Source organism: Emys orbicularis, chromosome 2 (assembly GCF_028017835.1).
Source record: "Emys orbicularis isolate rEmyOrb1 chromosome 2, rEmyOrb1.hap1, whole genome shotgun sequence".
NCBI lineage: Eukaryota > Metazoa > Chordata > Testudines > Emydidae > Emys > Emys orbicularis.
In genome coordinates, this window is record NC_088684.1 from 291,222,113 (window position 1) to 291,244,107 (window position 21,995).

At 42.1% G+C, this 21,995-nt stretch overlaps 1 protein-coding gene across 1 annotated transcript in view; it reads right to left on the reverse strand.

Annotated features, from left to right (window-relative positions):
- LOC135874353 (meiosis-specific coiled-coil domain-containing protein MEIOC-like) overlaps nt 1–21,995 on the reverse strand; it is a 53,325-nt gene that overhangs the window by 4,756 nt on the left and 26,574 nt on the right. The window contains exons 3-7 of the mRNA XM_065399154.1: nt 18,773–18,939; nt 10,544–10,645; nt 4,438–6,253; nt 3,028–3,162; nt 2,717–2,897 (exon numbers count right to left, since the gene is read on the reverse strand). Coding sequence (XP_065255226.1) covers nt 2,717–2,897; nt 3,028–3,162; nt 4,438–6,253; nt 10,544–10,645; nt 18,773–18,939 — 2,401 coding nt within the window. The remainder of the gene's footprint in view (nt 1–2,716; nt 2,898–3,027; nt 3,163–4,437; nt 6,254–10,543; nt 10,646–18,772; nt 18,940–21,995) is intronic.

Here is a 21,995-nt window from a genome sequence, read left to right on the forward strand (position 1 = left end):
GCGGCGCGCACACACCTAATTGGAATCGATATGAGCAAGCACTTGAAGAAGAACCATATTTCCTTAGTTATATTCTTGGCTTTCCAATGCACTGAAGTTATGAGATAAATTCAGACTCCAGAACACGGGCTGTTGGTAACAAATGGTGCTGACGTACAAAGCAGGAGAAAAAGAGAACTTTGTACTAACAATTTACTTTCCTTCAAGATACTGTGACAACTTATATGTTGTCATTCATTGAGTTCAGCCCATTCACAACAAAGGAATTATTGCACTCCCTAAAGGAGATTTAATCCCAAACCTGCAAGTCCTATATCTACCCTTCCTGCTTGGTTTTAAAAAAGTAAATTGGAGCTTCACCTGACGGAGATAGCCAATGCCTCACTCAGCGAGTAAGTCCACCCTTCGTCCTTCAATCATAGAACAGACTGACCAACACTTAAGAAATACACCCTGGATGCACTGGACTTGGCTAGTATCCACTATGAAATCTTTAGGGTTCCCAGCAAGCTAGCAATAAACCACTTTCAGTCTCACTGATCTGAAACCAAGATATTGGGCCCTCTGCAATCTGGATTCAGCCAAGAACATGGAGCAAAAATTGTATTATTGGCACAGATGGATGTTCTCTTGATGTAGATGGATGGAGGGCAGCCTTCTACTTTACCCTGGCTCTCTCTGCAACATTTAACATGATCCATCACAATATACTGCTCTGTATAAGACAGTGGTTCTCAAACTAGGGCCGCCGCTTGTTCAGTGGTTCTCAAACTAGGGCCGGTTTGTTTACCTGCCACGTCTGCAGGTTCGGTCGATCGCAGCTCCCACTGGCCGTGGTTCCCCGCTCCAGGCCAATGGGGGCTGCAGGAAGGATGGCCAGCACATTCCTCGGCCCGCGCCGCTTCCTGCAGCCCCCATTGGCCTGGAGCGGCGAACTGCAGCCAGTGGGAGCCGCGATTGGCCAAACCTGCGGATGTGGCAGGTAAACAAACCGGCCTGGCCCGCCAGGGGCTTTCCTTGAACAAGCGGCGGCCCTAGTTTGAGAACCACTGGTGTAAGATACTTATTCTTTGTGGATAATCATAACGAATCAAGAAATCATGAAGGAGAAAACACCTTGAAAGACTAACTCTTGTCTTGTCTCCTTATAAGATCTAATCTTCAGTTTGCCTGTATAGGATGAGCGTTCTTTCTTGTTGCATCTGGACTGGTTGAAAGGAGATGCAAGATTTATAGTATGTATGGTCTTTCTGGAGAACATGTGTGGAGGTAGACAAAGACTTTGTTCTACTTGAAATTCTCCGCGATTCTTGCCTGGGTTACAAAGATCAGAATCACCACTACAAAAGTAGCAACTTCTTGCTTGAAAATATAACCCACAGATGAAGCCAAAGCTGCCTTTTAACTAGTGCACTACCCACGAAGGGTCTGGCTGGAAATGTGATTGGCGCTAGCATGAATAAAACTGCCAGAGATATTTGTCATTAAAAAGCTAATTCTTTTGTCCTTGTTTGGGATAAGTTCCTCCAAACAGGCAATTGCAGTGGAAGTCTACAAGAATCTGTCTACTCGCTCAAATGTGGGGTTTTTTTTATGACAGCTTTTCCAGTCTGTCTGACATCTTTAAGAGGAAAAAGTCCACAGGATTATGATGGTCTTATTTTTCAACTGTGACTGTGGATTCTACTTTTGGAGTCTGCACATACGGACTTTTCCATGTGGAATTTACTTACTTTCAATTAACTGCCTAATACAAGTTCTGTTCTTGGCAGTGAACTCCAACTCTTCAACACTAAGATTTGGGGGTAAAGCCTGTTCTTTTCATTGCTAGCAGGAAAGTACTAGCTCACAATATGCTTAACCTTAGGATCCTTGGCTCCTATCTTAAATTAAGAGTTATCCTCCTCCCTCTTTTATTTTTTTTTTTTAAACAAAGCAAAAACAAAGAAACCCAACTTTTCTTTTTTCTTTTCTTTTTTTTTGGTGCCTCTAAATTGGATAGATGGGATCCCAACAAAAGAGGTCTGGTTTTGATTCACCAGTGAACTTGACTCCTGTCATCAAACATTCTTGCTTGCTATTCCTCGGCAGAAGCTGCCAATCATGCCAAATTTGCAGTGGTTTTGTGACAGACAAAACATCAATTAATGAGTGGTGTAAGACCAAGCAATTTTTCACTTTGTAAGCTAAGAAGGATGAAAGCCCACTCTCAATCACTATTAATGAAGAAGCTCAATTTGTTAAAATGAGTACAACCTGATTAAGGATGCTGAATTGCTTACGTGGCAGATATTTTTGTTTGGTATCAATTCTCAGTCATAGGCTACCTTTTTACAGTGATAACCCTCATATCCCCTACCTGTTAAGTAACAGCATGCACTGAAACAAGTAGGAATTCATCCAGAGTCTTTAACAAAATCTGATTATTTAATATAATAAATAGGACTTTTTTTTTTTTAACCTAGAAAATATCTTGTGACAAGAAGGGGTCTAAAAATCAACACCACAAAACAGAGTAAAGTCTATGCAGAAATTACCTGATACAAGTGAGAGATTTTTCTCTTTTAAAGTCAAAGGCACACATATAACGTTTCTGTTTAAGGGAGTAAGTCTACTTGTTGCCATTACAACATTTAAAATGTGTTATAAATTGAACTGAATACAAATTGAAAAAAAAAAAAATTTTTAGAACTACAAAGCAATCAAAAGTATTTACCTTTTTCATTATTATAGCGAGGTGCTCCTTGTCTCTGTGGATTGGCAGCATTAACAATCTCATCTTTCCGCCTCGCTTGTGTAACATGAATGGCTTCTACATGATGTTCCAGAGTTTTGGATATATTCCCGTGGACAGGAGTACCGCGAAGCCTTTCCATTTTTCCTACTAAGGTGAGCACCTAACGAATATATTGCAAACACCAAAACAATTATTTTTTTAAAATCCTCCACAAAATATAATAAACCCACAAACATATAACCTGATGTTACTAATCCCTGCAGAACATTCCATGCTGTAAGTATGCTTACCCTGGCCTGTTCTCGTAACTGGTCCACAATCAAACGATCCACTCGTGAAGGGTTAGCAGGAAGTCGGGAAACAGGAGTGTTATTTGAGCTAGATACCCGCTTTCCTGGAAAGTTTCTTGCAAGATCAGCTTCAGTCTGAAGAGAAAACACATACCTTTAAAATATTTAGAACGGTGTTTCATCCTATAGCTCTTCTATTTTTTCACCACTACATGGATGCATGAGATGGGTCTGCTGTTTAAGTCTCTGGGGGGCATTTAAAACAATAAGAAGTCATTATTAAATTTTAAACTGCCAACAACTGGCTGTAAAAATAAGGTACTTCCAAAAATTTCAAGTACTACTTTAAAGCATTAATCTAGAATTAACATCTGTAACCAACAAACAAAATTACCTTTAAAATGTTAACCAATCTTGGGTACAGACCTAAGTAAATAGAAGGATCTTGCACAGTCCTTGGAAGGTTAAACTCTAGCTTTGTCACACCAGATTAGAGATGTGAATTCCCAACTGCCTACTGATAAGACCTTGTTAAGGGCTCTCAGATAGTCAAATCCAGGAACTACTAGCAAGTACATGAGATGTCCTCAATTGCTGCAGTGGTTGTGTTTGAAACTCCCAAGGATAATCCCAGGTTTAACATATTGGCTTTGAGAAGATACCAGCCCTGAAAAGTCATCCACATGGACATCAAACTCACCTATGACAATGGGCCTGGGCAAACCCCAATACAGGGCAGATAAAGATGGGACAAAGCCAAAAGAATATGTTTTAGAGTGACATCTCTCTTACATTTGAAGTCAGATATAAACAACCACCCTCTTGGCCCTCCCTCAGTGCATGCTGAACTGAGTACTATCCAAAAATAGCTGGACTAATAAAGGCCCTGGCTTTATCAACCGTCCAGGCTTTCGCGATACAAGTCATATCAGCGGCCTCTTCCACGATCCATGGATGGTGGTAACTACTGGCTACCAAACTTGCACTGAACAACATGAACCAAAGAATAGGATCCATGCCACCAGATAATATAAGACCTTTGGCCAAAGAGGGCTTGATGGTACTTGGTTAAGCAACCATGGTGTAATTTAGTTCAAGAAAATTACTGCTGAACAAGTGGTCCTAACTCCTGTATGGCTGGAAAATGAAAGGTGAACCTCAGTCTCATGCACAATTGTACGACAATTGTACGATACACTGCTTGGTATCTTCTTACAATTGTGAATACTCAAAATAGAGTGTTCAGATGGGGCTCAAAATATTTAGAGTAGAATGAAAGGTCACAATATTTCAAAAAGGCAGCAAGACTGGCTCCTTTTCACCAGTAAGATGCAGGAATTTCTACTCTACCTAGCTGTTCCTTTATAATCACCATCCTACATACAAGTCTATTATGGTATATATTATTACCTTTTTCCTCTCCTTCTCCAGAGCTCTCCACTGTTCATAACACTCCTCCAATCGAATATGAAGCTCATTAGCAGGTCCACTGCGATTTCTTGGAGGCCTATACTTGTTAAAAGGAGTTGGAAAGGCAAAATATGGCGCACTTAATTCCCCACAAAATAGGTCATTAATGAAGGGATTCAAATGGTTAAAATCGTCATAGTGAAAAAGATCAACAAGTTCTGAGAATGGAAATGGTGATGGAGGAAAAGCAAAATTATTTGCTGACGGAAATGGATGGGGATTAAATGGAGCAAAATTGGGATTTTGCTTAAAATCAGATATTAATGGGAAAGAAGGAAGAAAAGAAGGATTGATGAAATCTGACACGTTGCCACCATTCTGTTCTTGCTTCTTTCGGAACATGTTGAACTGTTGCTGATTTTGTCCTGCATACCCAGGATGGGGTATCCAATTCCTTCTACCTCTTCTTTCATCTTTATTAGAGTTATCTTGGTTTTGCTTTTTGCGAAACCTATGATACTTTTCGGACTCATCAGCTGCAGAATTCTGCTGTGTTAACCAGTTGTGTGACAAATTAATGGGTATTTTACGATACTGACCTTTATTAGTCAATGAATCATGCTGGGAATGTCCAATAGGTTTAATTTGTTTCTGATTTTCTGCAAAGAAATTTGAACCCCCCATGTTACTAGGAACACTATTTGATATTTGTAACCTTCCATCTTTCCTTGAATAGGGTACTGGTGACAACTGCGAGTAATAAGAGGGCTGGGTTACAGACTGATGTGTGGGAGATCCATTGGAGATAGTTGAAACCCCTGAAGAGGACTGTGGGCTTGTTACTACTTGGTTTTGCTTCCTATATGCAATATCTGATGTAGATGTGGGACTTAAGATTTTACCATCCAGCCACGTATGTCCACGGTAAGGTGAATGAAAATTTCCATTTTGTAGAGCAGTTTTTACAGATAAATGATATTCAGAAGGTTTACGAGAACATTCTTTAGCATTAATATGGCTCTTACATTCAGTGTTATTACAGGTTTCCCCCAAATTGAAGCTATTATGGCCATTTTGCATGTGAGTTTCCTGTGGGTTTCTATTTGTTCCTCCAGGAAAACTATTTTCTTTAGTAAATGGTTGATTGAAAAAATATAGTGATGGGTGAATAGATGGCTGTGATTTATGAGAAGTTGTAAAATCTTCATATCTTTTAGAAAACAAATGGTTGTCCTGGAACACTTTGCCCCACGTGCCATTAGCAGCTGGACTAGACAGATCATTGGAATACTTTGCTTGTTCTTGTCTGTCATTTTTCATAAGCTTGCCTCTTGCTCTGTCAGTTTCCCAATACTCTTTCTGAATACCAGTGCCATCTTTAATTCTGCATTGAGAAGAAAAATTACTAAAATCAGAGCAGTTCTTTTCACAGTCTCCATTTAATTTCATCTTATCATAATTGCAAACATGCTGATTAAATTGTACATTCTGAAATGCTAATCCTTCTTGCTGAATTATGGCATTATTTTCAAAAGCAGAATTTTCAGGATAAATGTTCAAGATATCATCAGATGGCTGAGTATAAGGGTCAGAAGGAGAAAGCCAAGACTCTATAAGATGAAGGTCTTCAAATCCTCTGTGTAAAGTCTCCACATCAGGTGACTTTTGCAAGCGTCCTTGGTAACAGCTCTGTGTGCCAATCAGGTTTGGAAAATCTTTACTTTGTAAAGGGTGCTTCGAAGACAGACGTGAGAAGTCACCATTGTTTCCAATGTCAGATGCCCACATAGGGGGAAACAATCTCGACAGAGAATTCCTGTAACAAATAGAATTGCACTTTTAGGAATGACCAAACACATTTATGTTACATTACAGCTTTGTTCAGAGTTTAGTGTTTTTTCAAAATGCAAAGCTACTACTAAGACCTTTGCTAAAGATATAATTTCAAGCAGTTCTGTCACAGAAATTAGCGATAAAAAACTACAAGTGTACTAGACTGTTGACAGCCTATAATTATTTCCTAAAGTCTATTTTTTATTGTTTTTTCTAGTCTACTTTTAATGTGTCACATTATGGTGCTTCAATCACTACTATTTGCCCTTCATAATCTTCAAAGACTTAATTATTTATTCTTTAAGAGTTTCTGTATTGACATTTGAACTTATATAGCACTTTTCATAGAAAGAGTCCATAGTATTCTAAAACAAAATTAAGCCTTACACCTCCGCAAAGTTGATTCCATGTTCTGCAGTAATTCTTATTTCTTTAGTTACATTTTCCTTGTTCAATAAAAGTATGTTTTTGCCCCCAGCAAGGAAACATTTATTTAAATCATTTGCTATGAGGTTTTCTAATCATTGTTTTAAATATACACATCATCCTGCTCAATGTTTAACAATATTCGTAAGCCATCAGATACAGATTTGACTCCTGTAATAGTTGAAAATGTCTGATGGCCTCCCCTCTTAGCACTCTTCTATGACGACTAATTATGTTTTAAGATAGGGAGGATAAGAATTCAAGAGAAATAATGTACTAACAAATCGCTATCTTGATTTCTTTTCCCGAATACTATCTATCTAAGAGAAGTCAGCAAAGTCACTGTTATCTATATAGTCTCCACCGTTCTAATTTTTGCAGGGAGGAGGGGGAACTCAGATCCTCCTTGTGGAATTTCCCCACCAAATGTTTGGGTGCAAGAAAGAGTGCAACCCAAACAGGAGGCTGTAAGGCCTGCCAACAAATCCTACCAATTCCAAGAGATCCACATGCTCTATGTGTCTGCACTGGTTCCGGGTCTCTAGTTCTTCCCCAAGCCAACTGCCACACAGTTCCAATGGAGCCAAGCCGTCAGGTCTGGTCAAAGTTGTTCCCTAGGACCCCCAGTGCAGCGGAGATCTGAGGAAGTGTAATATAGCACTATACTATCACATTTCTGTGAGAAGCTCTTTTGGGTACCAGAAGGAAGTTGGGTAATGGAGAAAAGCTGCAACAATGTACGTTATCCTACCCTTGGGGCATCCACTTCACCCACCACATGGAGAGGTGTCTGGCATGAAGGGGGGGGTGATGGCAGAATTTCCTCTCCCAGCATATATTTTTTAGAAATGATCAGGCATGGTAAAAATAGGAAGTGTATGCCTTAAAAGCATACATTTAACTCAAGCTATTTGGTATCAAAAGACACAAAAAAGCCTTTCAAATTTTCTGCATAAATTCTGAGATAGAGGCCATTGATGGTTCACTACTTTGCATCGGCAACTCTTGACACGCTCAGTACACCTAATACTCTGTTGTCATGATAATTACCCAAAAGATGGCATGTAATAAATCATCAGAAAACTTAAAACTCACTGATCATTAATATTCTTGCATGATGTATGCACAGTTTGTGTACAGAGTTCATATGTGCTAGAATTATGTTCTTAAAATGAGTTTGGCAAGCAAGGCATAAGCCCAGTCTGCCCTAGACAAAGGAATGTGTATTTGCATGTCTGACCAGCCTGGTTGTCAGGCAGAGATAATGAAGGCACATTTACATGCAAGATAAACAAAGCCATCAGGACACCAAGTGGGGAAAGATGACCAATCTCCATGGAGGATGGAAACTGCATCTCCAGGAAGCCTTCCTGCCTCTTGAAGCAGGGTCAATGAACTTTGGGAAGATATAGGGAAAAGAGAAAAAGCCATTTTGGCACCATCACTTGAGGAGCTAAAGAGGTCAGAGATCACAGAATGTTGGATCCTTCAACCAAAGCGGTTGAAGTCCTTGGGTATTAAGTATAGGTGAGAAACCTGCTGAGGAAACGATTGTAACTTGCAGAAATTAAGTTTTAATCTTAAAATTGTATTTGTACTCATTTGTTTGTAACCCTTTCTATCTTTATTGCTTATACTTGGTATCACTTACAACTATGGCCTTTTGTTTAATAAACTTGTTTTTACTATAAACCAATTCAGTGTTTTGATTAAAACAGAGTGTTTGTGAAACCCCAGTTAAATTAATGAGCTGTTTTCTATGTCTTTTAAGAAGCAGTGAACTTAACTTCTGGGAGTGTTCCAGGAGAGGATGGGACACTACAGGGAAGACAGTTTGGGGGAAATTCGGGATTGAGGGCGCAGAAAGAGTGTTGGGGTCACCCTTCGAAAAAGTAACTTGGCAACGGAAACCAGGATGTGACCTGCATGCTTGTATGCTGGCTGTTGGTGTCACACTTGTGAGCCACAGCAGCATAGCATTTAAGGCACCCAGAGTTACAGGGCAGGTGGTAACATAACTCCTTACTGGTCTGAGGTGCACCCTAAAGCATCACAAACTCCCTTTTTCAGTACCCAAAACACGGGCTCTTCTTTATGACAATAAAAATGATGGCTCTTATCACTATGCATTATCAATATATCATAGCTTCTCTTTATAAAGGAAGACACTCCAAAATTCACAACAGTAATAAAAGGCAGTACCTCCTTTGCTGGCGTATTCCCACAACTTTATGGACATTGTCTTTTGAATAAGCATCTCATCAGTATAGCACTCAAAGTGCCATGTTATTTTCTTCTGTTACATACAAATAAATATTTTTTGCATTTGGAAAACAAAAATGGTAGAAATTTTACTTGCATGTTCCTACAATATGATTTGTATTGATCCCACTAGCAAACTTCATCAAAGTATTATTTAGTCAGGACCCAAAAGTATGCTAGGCACCTTGAAGAACATAAATTTGGTCCCCGCTCCCAAATAGTTTACAGTCTAAAAAGACAAGACAGATGGGTGATGTGGGAAGAGATACAACACTAATGTTATGCTTCTGACGTTATCCTTTTAAGTTCATTGAAGAAAAAAATACTGATTTGCAGGACTGGCTACTATTCAGGGTTTTTTTTGTTTTCTTAGGTATTATCGTTCATAAATCCTGGAAATATATAAACAACTCAAAACATTCTGAAATGTATTTGTATGTCTAGATATTATAAAAATCTTAGGATTTTATACTGATTGATCATTGCAGCTAAATCATTTTGAGTAACTGGCCTCCAACTGAAAAATTCGGCCATAGCATTTGGTACAATGCCTTTTCCACTCAACTAAAACCAATGTGGAAAGTATTATAATGGGGTTTTTTTTAAATAGACTTGTGTATATATAATGTGGAAGAAAACGCAGTCTTCACTCTTAGGTTGTTTGCAACATATCAGAGACAGTTTATTCTCAAGCAATTGCAAGGGGGAGAGTGCGCAAGGACAGGAGGTCTCTGCCAGATAAACAATTAGGGCAAGCATTTATACCTTTTGTTGCATACAATAATGATCAACAGCCGCATCTTGTTTATACGTATTCCTTCCTGATCTCTTACTTTTCTCAATAGTTCCTGCTACAGTCTGCGTTCCATTCTTATCTAACACAAGGTCAAACAGCATCTCTTACAGTTTTCCCCACTCGCTTCCTGCTCGCCCATGCCCTGCCTTAAAGTCTCGCGTTATTAGAGTTAGCGTTAGCTTGACTCTTGCTCTGTTCTGTTGAAAACTAAGATGTCTGCGTCCAAATTCCCTTTATTCCTTTTTCCACTTCCACAATAGTTAAAACTCCTATAAAACCTTCCATATTTGTCTTAGTTGAATGAAAAAGGCTGCCTATGCTACAGCAAAATTCTTCATTTAGAGGCCAGTTACTCAAAATGATTTCGCTGCAATGATCAATCAGTTCAAAATCCTAAGATTTTTATAGTATCTAGAAATACAAATATATTTCAGAATGTTCTGAATTATGAGCTCTCTCTACCTTCAGCTATATCCACAGTCATACCTCCATTAATCCTCTTAATAAAACTAAAGTACCTAAGACATCAATTTCTCTTTCCAGTTGCCATCTGCTGGTAGAAGGATGAACAGAAGACTGCCTTTCTACTTTAGTTTATTCCAAGTAAGAACTAGTAACAGATGTTTCCAGTTTAATTTGATGATAGCTTATTTAAATGATATCTTAAAACTCAGCACTATGTCAGACAACACATAAGTTGTCTTGTCAAATATCTACTGTTACATAAAATATATAAAACTTAAAACTGTAAGACATACAACACCATGCAAGTTTTCAGTATAAACTTACCAATCTGTAACTGGTTCTGGCTTGTTTGGCTCCTCTAGGATGCTGGACACTAACCCAAACATATCTGGGCCATTGCCAGAGTAAGACAGATTTATCTGTGCCCTGAAAAATAAAACCCAGACAGATATGATACTATCTTTAGGAGAAAAAACAACCAATGAAGAGAAAACACACAAAAGTTTACCTTCTGATTTCTTTAGCAGTAACATATTATAAATATAGGAGGGGGAGAAAAGGAAGCTTCCTCACCTGCCAAGAATTAATGCAATAATGTTCCTTGCAGATGAGAAGCTAAGTATTATCTTCTATCATATCTTTGACAGTAAACACATATTTGAATAACTAGCATGTTTTAAAGCACCAGGATCCTGGCCCCCGTGTGCAGATCTCTGCCTTCATGCACAAAGCATTGTTTTTGGTTTCTAGAATTTTTACAGGGGAGTGGGAAGGAGAGAAGATGGATGGATGGGATGTCATCTTCCTGCTTGTCACCTTTTCCTCCCTCTTCCCCAGAACAGCCTTCTGTGGAGATAAGAGTGGGTGGGGACTGAGCAGACATAAAGTGGGTTGCAATACTCCTGTGAAGAGTGGGGGAACAACACCCAACATCCTCCAACCAGCTCTATGAAAATTACTACAAAAGGATACATAGGAATTGTGATACTGGATCAGACTTTAGGTCAATCTAATCCAGAATCCTGTCTCTGACAGTGGCCAGCACCAAATACAACAAGATGTAATAACCCTACTGTAATCTGCGCCCCCGCACTCCCAACTTTAGGTCTGATTGTGATCTATAATAGTCAGAGATTGGTTTAATGGCTGTTCCACCAATTTTTAACCTAATTATAACTCTGGATATTCTTGATATCTGTGTATCCAATCCCTTTTTTAATCTTGTTAAATTCTTGCCTCAACAACTTTCTGTGGTAGCGACTGCCACAGTTTAATTACACATTGTGGGAAATATTTCTTTTTATCAGTTCTGAATTTCCTACCTTTCAATTTAATTGAAGACCTTGTTTTTCTGTTAGAAGACTGGAAGAACACAAGTTTCCTATCTACCTTCACTACTGAATGTATTATTTTATATACTTTTATCATGACCCCTTTTATTTATCTTCTTTCTAAGGTAAACAATCCCAATCTTCTCAAGCTCTTTATATGAGATTTTTGCAATGTCCTTGATCATTCTTGTCACCCTTCTCTGACCCCCCTCTAGGTCTGCAATATCACTTTGGAGAAGAGGTGACCAGTGCTGCACACAGTATTCCACATGAAGCCAGACCATTGATTTATATAAAGACATTATAATATCCTCTGTATTATTCACTATCTCATTTCTTAAGCAATCTAATATAGTTTGCTTTTTTGATCACAGCTGCACACTGAGCAGACGTCTTCATTGAACCATTTACTCTGATGCCCACATCCCTTTCTTGATTCAATACCGTTAACTTAGAACATTGTAACACATATCATTAGTTAAAATTTTACCTCCCATTTGCATTTATCAACACTGAATTTCATTTGTCATCATGTTGCCCGTTCACCTAGCTTGTTTTGGTCTCTCTAAAAGTTCCTCACAGTCCTCTCTGGTCCTGACTAACCTAAGTAATTGTGCCATCTGCAAATTTTGCTACTTCACTGCTCACCCCCCTTTACAGATCATTAATATATTAAACAAAAAGGAACCTAGTATGGAACCTTGAGGCATCATACTGTTTGTATTTTGACATGATGAAAATTGGCCACTTAATCCTAAACCTGGCCTACGCCTAAAATTTAGGTCAACCTAACTATGTTGCTTAGAGGTCTGAAAAAGTCACACTCCTCAAAAACATAATTAAGCTGACCTAAGCCCTAGTATAGACACCAACTAGGTCAAAGGAAGAATTCTTCTGTCAACCTAGCTACCACCTCTCAAGGGAGTGGATTTAAAAGAAACCCTTTCCATCGCTGTAGCAAGTATCTACACCACAGCAGCGCAGGTGCAGCTGTAATACTTGCAATGTAGACACAGCCCTTTGCTTCCTAGCTCCTAGTCAGATTTTGATCCGTCACAATACTTTACCTCTCAGTCCATGCCTACTTAGTTTCTTTATTGAGGGACCTGGTCAAAGGCCTTTTTGGTAGTCCAGATAAACATCAACTGGTTCTCCTTTATCCACTACCTCATTGACATGTTCAAAGAATTTTAACGAGGAGTCCCTGTGGCACCTTAGAGACTAAAATTTATTTGGGCATAAGCTTTCGTGGGCTAAAACCCACTTCATCAGATGCATGGAGTGAAAAATACAGTAAGCAATATATATATTACAGCACATGAAAAGATGGGAGTTGCCTTAACAAGTGGGGGTCAGTGCTAACGAGGCCAATGCAATCAAGGTGGATGTCTCCCATTTCTAACAGTTGACAAGAAGGTCTGAGTATCAGCAGAGGGAAAATTACTTTTTGTAGTGACCCATTCACTCCCAGTCTTTATTCAGGCCTAATTTGATGGTGTCCAGTTTGCAAATTAATTCCAGTTCTGCAGTTTCTCGTTGAACTCTGTTCTTGAAGTTTTTTTGTTGAAACTACAGTACCCACCTGGTGAAGTGAAGAAACAGATTGACAGAGCCAGAAGGGTACCCAGAAGTCACCTACTACAGGACAGGCCCAACAAAAAAAGTAACAGAACGCCACTAGCCGTCACCTACAGCCCCCAATTAAAACCTCTCCAGCGCATCATCAAGGATCTACAACCTATCCTGAAGGACAATCCCTCACTCTCACAGATCTTGGGAGACAGGCCAGTCCTCGCTTACAGACAGCTCCCCAATCTGAAGCAAATACTCACCAGCAACTACACACCACACAACAAAAACAATAACCCAGGAACCAGTCCCCGCAACAAACCCTGTTGCCAACTCTGTCCGCATATCTACTCAAGGGACACCATCATAGGACCTAACCACATCAGCCACACACCATCAGGGGTCGTTCACCTGCACATCTACCAATGCGATATATGCCATCATGTGCCAGCATTGCCCCTCTGCCATGTACATTGGCCAAACCAGACAGTCTCTCCGCAAAAGAATAAATGGACACAAATCAGACATCAAGAATTGTAACATTCAAAAACCAGTAGGAGAGCACTTCAATCTCCCTGGACACTCAATAACAGACTTAAAAGTGGCCACGACCCCCTCCCCTAACCGGCCCTCCATACAATTTCCGAAACCCGATGCGGCTCTCAGGCCAAAAAGTTTACCCGTCCCTGGGTTAGACAAACACCTGTCAGGAATCGTCTGTTATGTAGTCCTGACTTTAGTAGAGGAGACTGGACTAGATGACCTATTGAGGTCTCTTTCAGTCCTACACTTCTGTGATTCTTCCTAATATTCTCACCAGTGAAGACTGATTCAAAAAAAAAATTTTTTTAACTTCTCAGCAATGCCTTTATCTTCCTTAATCTCTTCCTTTAACCCCTTGAGTGGCATCATCTGGAGTTCTTCACTCCCCACACAAGAATACTCTTGGAAACACTTGAGGAACAAAGACTAAACTGGGGGAAGTGTTGGATCCAGGCTAACGGGATTTCTAGCCTGTGAATAAAAGACCTGAGGATTCCAAGCTGTAAAGCAAGTGCAGCTTGCCCCTTAAAAATCTGCAGCCTGCTTGTATCATTTCTCCGGGCGAGAATCTGCTAATTCATATCCAATCTATTTAGTACTGTATATACTCGATCATAAGCCAGTTCGTTTATAAGCCGACCCCCCCCCCAAGATGGATAAGTAAAAATGGAAAAAATTTATAACCCGTTCATAAGCCGACCCGATAATTCAGGGGTCAGCAAACTTTGGCTCCCAGGCCACCAAGATAAGCCGCTGGCGGGCCGAGATAGTTTGTTTACCTCGAGTGTCCGCAGGCACGGAAGTAAACCTAAGTAAACAAAGTGTCCTGGCGCGCCAGCTGCTTACCCTGATGGGCCGGGACAGCAGCTGGTAGGGAAATGTTTTGGGGGCGACAAGCTGGGGGTCAGAGGAGTAATCCCTGTGACCACCCCGCACAAGACACCACCCCTATCCTGGGACCCCCCCCCCCCCCCACTCTCCCCATCCCTTCCCACCTTATCTGAGGAGGGCCAGGGGAGGATGTCTCTGACCTGGTTGGAGCTGCTCCGGCAGGCTGGGCAGCGCGGCTGCAGCCTGTTCCGGTGGGCCAGACCGGGCGGCGCGGACGCAGCATGTTCCAGCAAGCTGGGCCGGGCAGCATGGTCGCAGCATGCTCTGGTGGGCAGGTGGCATGGCCACAGCCTGCTCTGGGGGGCGGGGCCAAGCGGCACCGCTGCAGCCTGCCAGCCCCGGAGCTGCAGCTGCTTCGGAGGCTGGGGAGAGAGCAGCGTGGCCAGAAGCGGAGAGACTCTGGCCCTGCCTCTTCCCTTCTGGATCTGCTGGCTGTGCTGCCTCTCCTTGCTCCCTCTGTTGGGGGGAGGGGCTGTGTCCCACCTCTCCCGCCTCTATCCCCGTTCATAAGCCGACCCCCGTCTCTGGTGCTTCCCTTTTTTACTAAAAAATTCGGCTTATGAACGAGTATATATGGCATATTAAGGTTAGTTTGTGGTTTTTATTTATTTGCTAGGTAATCTACTTTAATCTGTTTGCTATCACTTATAAGCACTTAAAATCTATTTTTTGCAGTTAATAAACTTGTTTTTGTTTTAATCTAAACCGGTGAGCTTTGACTGGAGTGCTTGGGGAAAATCTCTGCTTAGTTACCACAAGTGTGCATTGTTCTCTTCACATTGAGGGAGAGGCGGACCCGGTATTAAACCCATATACTGGCCAGATTTGACCAGGGCAGGACAGTACTGTTCTGGTGTCCCAGGCTGGGAAGCTGGTGGTTAGAGAGCTTACGTGTAACTGCAGCTGGGCATGTCCCTACCTGTGTGAAATACTGGTGGACGTGTAGGACCGGGAGTGGGTCTGCAGCTTGCCACAGCAACACAGTGTGAGAGGGAGCCCAGACTGGTGGGTACTCAGTGGGTACCCCAGTTCCAGGTGGCACCCAGGGGGAACCAGTCACAGCACCAATTCTTTCTTAGGCTTCCTATTTCTGATGTAGTGAGTTATAAATACTAAAATGAGACATTTATATTGAAAATGCAAATGTCATCATGGGTATCAAGTGCCAATAAATTACTGTGGTAGTTTGCCTTAAACAACCCCAAAGTAAGAATGCATGCCATAGCCAGCACTTGGGATAGAGATGGAAAGAACACAGGGGAAGAGAGAAAGAGAGAGAGAGAGGTCTGCATTTGCAGGGCCGGCTCTAGGCACCAGCAAAACAAGCTGGCACATTTTTAGGGGCAGCATTCTGGCGCCGGCCATGCCGCCCCTAAAAATGTGCCCCGGCCGCCCTAGCTCACCTCCGCTGCTGCTTGCGTGCCACGGTGCGCGAAACAGCTGATTTGCGCGCGGCTACTGCCCTCCCTCCCAGGCTCTCAAGCCTGGGAGGGAGGGGGAGCAGCGGCGAGCGAATCAGCTGTTTCGCGTGCCGCGGCTGCTCGGGTTCTCCCCCTCCCTCCCAGGCTCTCAAACCTGGGAGGGAGGGGGAGATCCCGAGCGGCTGCGGCGCGCGAAACAGCCGTTTCGCGCGCCGCTGCTCCCCCTCCCTCCCAGGCTTGACAGCCTGGGGGGAGGAGGCAGGGCTGGGGATTTGGGGAAGGGGCGGAGTTGAGGCGGGGCCGGGGTGGGGTAATTAAAAAACGGGGGGGGGGGGGGGGGGCGGCCAAAATTGTTTTTGCCTTGGGCGGCAAAAATCCTAGAGCCGGCCCTGTGCATTTGTATAACTTCTCTAATTGTTAACAGCTGCCTATATATTTCTAAAGCTACCATAAAGATACACTAAATATTTCAACAGATGCACATATTTCTCTTAAGATGACTAAGATAAATGTGAGATAGCATGAGAGTGCTCATTTAAATGTCTGGTCTACAAGGGGAAAGGAAATAGAACCGGGTAACAGGAATGTGAAAGAAAACGGGAGTAGACAAAAGAAGGGGTAACACAGGGCCAGACTAGCCTAACAGCAGACAGCTGCAACAACAGTTTCATAAGCTGACTGAATGACGAGGGTAGGAAAGATTAGATGGGAAAAGTAGCCCAGGCCTAGGAGTGAGGGCCCAGAGTGCAGATTGGGGTGTCCATTAAAACTTTAATTTAATAGCTAACATGATTCCTGTCTCTGGATACTTAATATAAGCTGCCCACCTTGATGGGAGACAAAGTGAATCCAATCTCCACATGGTTTACTTGAACACCCCCTATTTCGGATCTCTTCTGCTACCAATACAGAGTTGCTCAATGGCTATCATACACCACTTGTTGAGCTAGTAAATTTTAGCTAGCATTTTAACAAAATCATCTAGCAGCGCTAAATGTAGTAAGTGAGGGCCCTCAGGGCTGCACAGGCATCTCTGGTGAGTTATGTAACAAAGGGAGAGAGAGACTAGTCTAGACCAGAGGTTCTCAAACTGCCAGTCGCGATCCAGTACTGAGTCGCGGAATGTAAGGCACTGGGTCACGGCGGCTCTGGTCAGCACCACCGACCGGGCCGTTAAAAGTCCCATCGGTGGTGCTGTCCGGCTAAGGCAGGCTAGTCCCTACCTATTCTGACATCGTGCTGCGCCCCAGAAGCAGCCGCAGTAGGTCCAGCTCCTAGGTGGAGGGGGGTCACAGGGCTCCGCGTGCTGCCCCCACCCCGAGCACCAGCTCTGCACTCCCATTGGCCGGGAATTGGCCAATGGGAGGTGGGGGGCAGTGCCTGTGGGCGAGAGCCTAAGAGCTGCTTGTGCACCTCTGCCTAGGAGCTGGACCTGCTGCTGGCCGCTTCTGGGGTGCAGTGCGGTCCGCAGTGCCAGGACAGGCAGGAAGCCTACCTCTGCACCCCTGCTGCGCCACCCGAGGTAAGTCCACGCCCCAACCCCCTACCCTGAGCCCCCCCCAAACCTGGAGCTCCTTCCTGCACCCCAAGCCCCTCATCCCTGGCCCCACGCCAGAGCCTGCACTCCAGCCCAGAGTTCTGACCCCCTCCCACACCCCAACCCCCTGCCCCAGCCCAGAGCCCCCTCCCACACCCTGAACCCCTCATTCCCGGCCCCACCCCACAGACTAGACCAGTGGTTTTCAACCTTTCCAGACTACTGTACCCCTTTCAGGAGTCTGATTCATCTTGTTTATCCCAAGTTTCACCTCACTTAGGCCAGGTCTACACTACCGCGGTAGTTCGACGGCTGGCAATCGAAGTTCCGGGTTCGATTTATCGCGTCTGGTCTGGACGCGATAAATCGATCCCGGAAGCGCTCGCCGTCGACTGCGGTACTCCAGCTCGGCGAGAGGAGTACCGCGGAGTCGACGGGGAGCCTGCCTGCCGCGTGTGGACCGCGTCTGAACCACAGTAAGTTCGAACTAAGGTATGTCGACTTCAGCTACGTTATTCACGTAGCTGAAGTTGCGTACCTTAGTTCGAATTTGGGGGTTAGTGTAGACCAGGCCTTAAAAACTACTTGCTTACAAAATCAGACATAAAAATACAAAAGTGTCACAGCACACTATTACTGAAAAATTGCTTACTTTCTAATTTTTTCTGTATGAAATTTTAGTTTGTATGGACTTTTTATGTAGCCTGTTGTAAAACTAGGCTAATATTTAGATGAGTTGATGTACCCCCTGGAAGACCTCTGCATAAGTCCCAGAAAGCTGGCGTATGCATGCTTACGTTACAGGTTGTGGTGAAGTTCCACACACATATGTCCCCTAACCTCCATCCGTTTGTACTGTTCAGTAACAAGAGGAAGAAATTGGCATTCACTGTGCCCCTTCTGTTACAAAAAACAGCTCCCTCTGTCACCAAAAAGGGTCATAATGACGTGATGTAAAAAGGAGGCCTTTTCAAAAGGTAATTTTTTGTCATTATATAAAGATCAAGATTTATCTGATACTTGACTTTCCCATTATGTTCCATAATAAGGAACTTTTATGTCACATATTTTAAAAGTATAGCCATGATTTCCACAGTTATTTGATAAATACTATTCAATTCAGGTGATTTATTGCCCATGAGTTTCTGGAGTTATCCCATAACTTCTTCCTTACAATACTTAGAAACCAAACCCTCACACTCCTGCCCAATTAAACTTTCAGCCTTTCAGAAAAAAGCATAAGATTATACTTATTTAATACCTTTTTTTTGTGCAGTCTTGTAAAGAAGTTGCTGTGTTGGTATCATCTCCACACACAGACCAATTACTATATAGCCGGGATGATTCCAGAGGTGGTGGTGTACTTGTGATCCCTCCTAACAACGGGGAGAATAACTGAGTGTCCATTTTTTGTTTCTTGCCGTTTACCTGATTTGAAAAGAGAGTGAACAGTTTTACAATGTGAGGAGTTTATGAAAGTGAACAATAAAGGGCACCTCTTTTGAAAAAAGGAAGTTTGTTTGTTTTTTAAAAGAGGTAATATTTTTTCTTTCTGAAAACTTTGTTTCTGCAAATCCATACATATGATTTTTTTAAAAAACCAGGTGTTATTTAAATCAGATTTTTCTTTTTAAAAATAAACCTATTAAAAATACATCTGAAATTGTGACGACTTATGTTAAGGGCAAAACTTAGTATAATCTATCAAAATAAATTAACTAAATAATATTCAAACAGTACATGTTTATGCTGAAATTTTAAAGAAAGTCAAACCACTGAACTGGTGGAATTCACTGTGCTAAGCACCTGGAAGTGCATTAATTGAAGCGTTAACCAGATTTTGATAACAGTAGCCTCTTACACAGCTGCAGAGAGAATATTTTCTTTATTTCAGTTTATTCAACTAGTTTGTTAAATGACTACTTCATTGAAAGTTGAGAAATGGATTCACTTTTTTTTTTTCTTTTTTTTAAGGCAGGAAAACTTGCTTTCCTTTTCCAGTCTACGCATAAAAACTAGGTGAGAAAGGATGAGAGCTACTGTTTCTAAAATCTAAAGGAAATGGAAACCAGAAACAATCGGTTCAATTAACTAATTACAGATAATACTTCCTTTTTATATCAAATCAGGTTCAAATGCAAAATGTTTTGATAAACTTACATTTTAAAAAGTATGCAGCACATTTAAGGTAGCTTTATTTAACCAAAAACAATTTTAAAATGCTGTTTTGGGCATTGTAATTCAATTCCAGTTTCCATTCTAATGCAGCTTGACACAAATCACAAGTAAAAATAAGCATGGGGCATGCCACAACCTTTCAGCTGGCTCCAGGATACTCTCACTGATTGGCATGGCCAAACAGACTTGGGAGACTGGATGCAGAATATCAAATAATTTGAGAGAACTTTCCTGAATGACTTTGAGGAGTATATCTAAGGTCTCCACCATCCTTTTAAGGAGGTCCTGACAGGCCTTGATATTAGGCTGTGGAAGGAGCAGATGGTGCTATAGCCTTATTTGGTGATGAAAATGAACTAGCCAAAGGAATGGGTTGGTCCCTCATTGTCCTCCATGAGGTTCCTGTTCAACTTCCTGGATGAACTCTGGTTAGAGAGTTGTGCTATCTTAGATGGTTCTTTAGGAAGAGGTGATCTATTCTCAGACCTGAATCTAGATGAATAAGGAGCAGGAAAATGTTGAGGATTCCATACTGACCTACATTCCAAGACTGCATTCCATACAGGAAAGGCAGATAATGCCACAAGATGTAAGGTGCCTGAAACCTGTCAGAAGTATGGGATCTATGACAAGAAGGACTTCTTCTTAGGTCTCTTTCAGGAACCAGTCTAGAAGACTGAGGAGAAAATCTACAAGAAGCACTTCTACAGTCATAAAACAAAGATACAGACTAGCAGAACTCCATCCAGGATGGTACATATATCTATGGGGTTGTAACAGACTGTGGAGATCTAGACACTAGTTACTGAAAAATAAATATTGTTACCACAGATAACTGTCTCAGGGAGATTCTTTCATAATCGATACCTTTGGTTCCCATACCAGAAGGGACTTGAATCTAGTAAATATTGGAGAATATCAAAGACAGGAGATTCCGGTATTGGAGTGATCACTATGTTCCCAGAGGTTGTAAAGGCAGCCTGCATTGAGATAGGAATCAGGACCAAAGTGGACGAGCTCCGTGGTACCAATGTGGATGTCTCAGTAGATGGGGTCTTCTTATTAAGGTGTGGTACTGAAGAATTTGTGGCAGACGGCACCAATGGCATCAGTACTGAAGAAGTGGTATCGGTCACTGAGAACAGTCAACACAGTACCAAGTGGAAGAAGGGCTTCCCTAGTCCCTGAAGACTCACGGTGCTGATCAGATTTGGAAGGAACGAGTTTGGAGACATCAGAGCAATGAGGCTTAAACCTCTTCTTAGCTGGTGCCAGGGACGGTGATCGGTGCCAAACACCATCTGAAGATCTCTGCTCCTTCTTACCTTGGACAGGAGGAGTCAGACTGACTGACTCGAAGAGGACTGAAGAGAAGGCTCAGCATGTTTTTGAAAAGCATGAGGTCTCTTAGAGCAGTAGGCATGCTAGCCACCATAAGTAGCATCTCTGGTAGCTGAAGCACTAGCAGCAACCAGCTTTAAAACAGCAGATTGCTTTTGATGAGGGACTTCAAATTTGGGAAAACTCCTCACTGACCTTTCCATCAGAAACATTTTTCAATGGGTATCACTAGCTCCCTTCATGCATGTAGAAAAGGATTTGCAAACTGAACATTTGTACACAATATGCAGTTTCCCTAAACAAAAAAAGACACTTAATATGTCCACTATTTGCAGGCACAGGTGATTCACAGGCAGTGCAGATTTTAAAGCCTAAAGACAGTGTCAGCCATCAGACTTTCACCTCAATACCGGGGGAGACTCAAACAAAAAATAAATTTTGCCTTTTTTGAGGGGGCCAATGGTCACTAAATAAAATGTATAGGCTACAAAGAACAGTTGTCAACTCGGTAAGTAACTACCCTAAACAACCTACGAAATTACAGGGCAGTAGAAGGACACCATGTAGCTCTGTCTTGCTGCCATGAGCAGAAAGAAGAAATTGAATGGCAGCTGGGGCTGCTCCACTCTTTATACCCTTGGGAGGGGCATGAGTACAGGATGCATGAGCAGCCCCAATGAATACAGCTGGATAAAAGATTCTGGGCTTGCACACATGGAGTACACACACCTACAGTGGGATCCATGTGGACAAATGTTTGAAGAACTTTTTGATAGGGTTCTTGGAGAAGGCTGAGGGTATACTTCCTATATGAGAAAGGGGCTAAAAGAAATTATTGTCGTTGATTGGCTGACCTCCTGCTCAGTTAATCATTTTAATGATGCTGAGATTTCAACTGCATTGTTCCTGTGTGTCATGGTGCCTAAAGCCCTGGATAGGCATCTTTTTAGTTATCATTTAAATCA